The 2500-nt window shown below is 35.3% G+C and overlaps 1 protein-coding gene across 1 annotated transcript in view; it reads left to right on the top strand.

Moving 5' to 3' along the window:
* Positions 1 to 1253, top strand: part of LOC115224509 (CUB and peptidase domain-containing protein 2) — an 11078-nt gene extending 9825 nt beyond the window's left edge. Inside the window, exon 6 of the mRNA XM_036513294.1 lies at positions 1009 to 1253. Coding sequence (XP_036369187.1) covers positions 1009 to 1158 — 150 coding nt within the window. The 3' untranslated portion in view covers positions 1159 to 1253. The remainder of the gene's footprint in view (positions 1 to 1008) is intronic.
* The last annotated feature ends 1247 nt before the right edge of the window (positions 1254 to 2500 follow it).

Genomic DNA, 2500 nt, shown 5'->3' on the forward strand with positions numbered 1-2500 from the left:
ATATATATATATATATATATATATATATATATATCTATATATATATATATATATATATATATAATGTATATATATATATACATATATATATATATATATATATATATAATATATATATATATATTATATATATATATATAATATATATATATATATAAACCAAATTAAACTTAAATGTTGAAGTGAATCGAACGGCTTTTGTGTGTTTCTTAAATGGCTTATAAACACCTTCCACGCTGCAATTGTTTTCGTTTCAGCACACGATCTCAGATCAAATTACTTGCTATGCGAGTACATCTCCGTAATATATATATTATATATATATATATATATATATAATGTGACAATTATTCGGTAGACATGATAAAACTCCGAGTTTCAGATGTCGGGGTGGAAATCTACGCCGCCATCTCTTCAGTTATCCAGCCATCGGAAAAATGCTATCAAGGTCAATCTGGACATTACAGAGAATATATTCTATGGTATTAAATCTAAGAAATTCCCTCCAAAGATCAAAGGCTTGGAAGACTTCGAAGCGGACCTACTGAATATAGATAGCATTTTTCCGATACCCGGATAACTGAAGAGATGGCGGCGTGGATTCCACCCCGACACCTGAAACTCGGAGTTCTATCATGGCTACCGAATAATTATCACATATTACATTTACAGATAAATTCCTCTATTTACATAATATCGAGGTCTCTTTCGTTCTTTTGTTGTCTTACCATTTCTATCAATATATATATATATATATAATATATATATATATATATATACACACATACATATATATATATACATATATATATATTTATATATATTGTTTGTGTGTGTGTGTGTGTTTGAAGTGAGAACTCCTTATCGCTACAAGTAAATTTCTTTGTAAAATATATTGAACAAATGATTCATTTTCTGAAATATTTATTGAGAACTTCTAACTTTAGTCAATATCTAATAATTTCATTAAATATAAAATGATATTGTTTGTGTTTTTTTTTATTTCAGGGTGACTCTGGTGGTCCACTTTATTGTCCAAGCTCAAATGGTCAAATGGTTTTGGCAGGAGTAACGTCCTTCAGAAATAAATGTGATAATGAAGTCAGTGCTTTCAGCGATGTCGGATATTTCCGAGACTGGATCAATAGTAACCTGTAAAAAGTACTTTAATGAAAATTACTATTTATAAAGGAGTGTCACTAAAATATTATTCACAATGAATTAACAAATTAATAAATATATAAAATGATTCATCAAATTGTTGTGGTTGTTGTTATTATATTACCCGAAAATGTTCGATTACGAGGTCTGATCAATAAGTATCTGAACTGTTGCTATGGTAACGAAGTTAAAGCACGCAGAGTGAAGCCACTCGGTGCAGACTGACTTTGAACTCTGCTGTGCATGGGTACTAAGTTTTAACGTTCTAGCTCGCTTCCACTGTTTACAGCAATGCTCGGAAGGAAGGTGTGTAGTATGTGATCGTCGCATTGACCATGACAGAGAAAGTTATCGTGGCATTACCTGCTCAGATGCCTACGCAAAGTTGCAGAAAGTGTATGGAGAGGGGTATATGAATCGCAAAGAAGTGTACGAGTTGTTTAGACGTTTCTAAAATGGCCGAAAAAATGTCGATTTGGACGAACGATCTGGAAGGCCTGCAACCAACAAAACTGAGTAAAAAATCGCAGATGTGCATGCAGCTGTGAGGAGAAATCGTCGAATCAACATCCGTGAGTTATCAGAGGATGTGCAGATTAGGTTCAGTTCAGTCGATTATCACTGAAGATTTGGGTATGAGACGCGTGTCTGCCAAGTTCGTGCCAAAACTGCTTTCAGCTGACCAAAAGGACACTCGGGTTTCAGCTGACAAGATCTTGATTGTGTCGAGATAATGAATACTTTTTGAAAACTTTGCGTAGGCCTCTGAGCAGGTATCGCCAAGCTTTTGGCAAAATTTAATGCAGATCCTCTACTCAACTTTCTCATGTCATGGCCAATGCGACGACCATACGCGATGATCTACATCTTCCTTCCAAGAACTGCTGTAAACAGGACGCTAAAATTTAGTGTGCATGCGCAACAGAGTTCAAGGTAACTCTGTGCCAAGTGGTTTCACTCTTCGTGCATTAACTTTGTTACTATGACTACAGTCCGGATAATTATTGATCAGACTTCGTATATCTTTGTTTGCAGTTTTGTTTCTGATAATTTATAGAAGAAACGTCTTTCTTACGAGGGGATTCTGAAGAATTTCTTGCATTGGGGAATTCTTTTACAGGGCTTAGGAAAACTGAAGGACCACTGCCATATGGCTCAGAAACCTGGACGTTATCAAAGAAGCTTGAGAGGCGGTTGGATGGAACCTACACTCGCCTCCTTATGAGAGCTCAAAATCTCTCGTGGAAGCGCCATCCAACCAAAATGCAAATATATGGGAAACTACCACCCGTGTCATCTCTTGTGAAAGGTAGGAGAGTCCAGTTTGCTGGACATTGTT

Source organism: Octopus sinensis, linkage group LG25, assembly GCF_006345805.1.
Source record: "Octopus sinensis linkage group LG25, ASM634580v1, whole genome shotgun sequence".
Taxonomy (NCBI): Eukaryota; Metazoa; Mollusca; class Cephalopoda; order Octopoda; family Octopodidae; genus Octopus; species Octopus sinensis.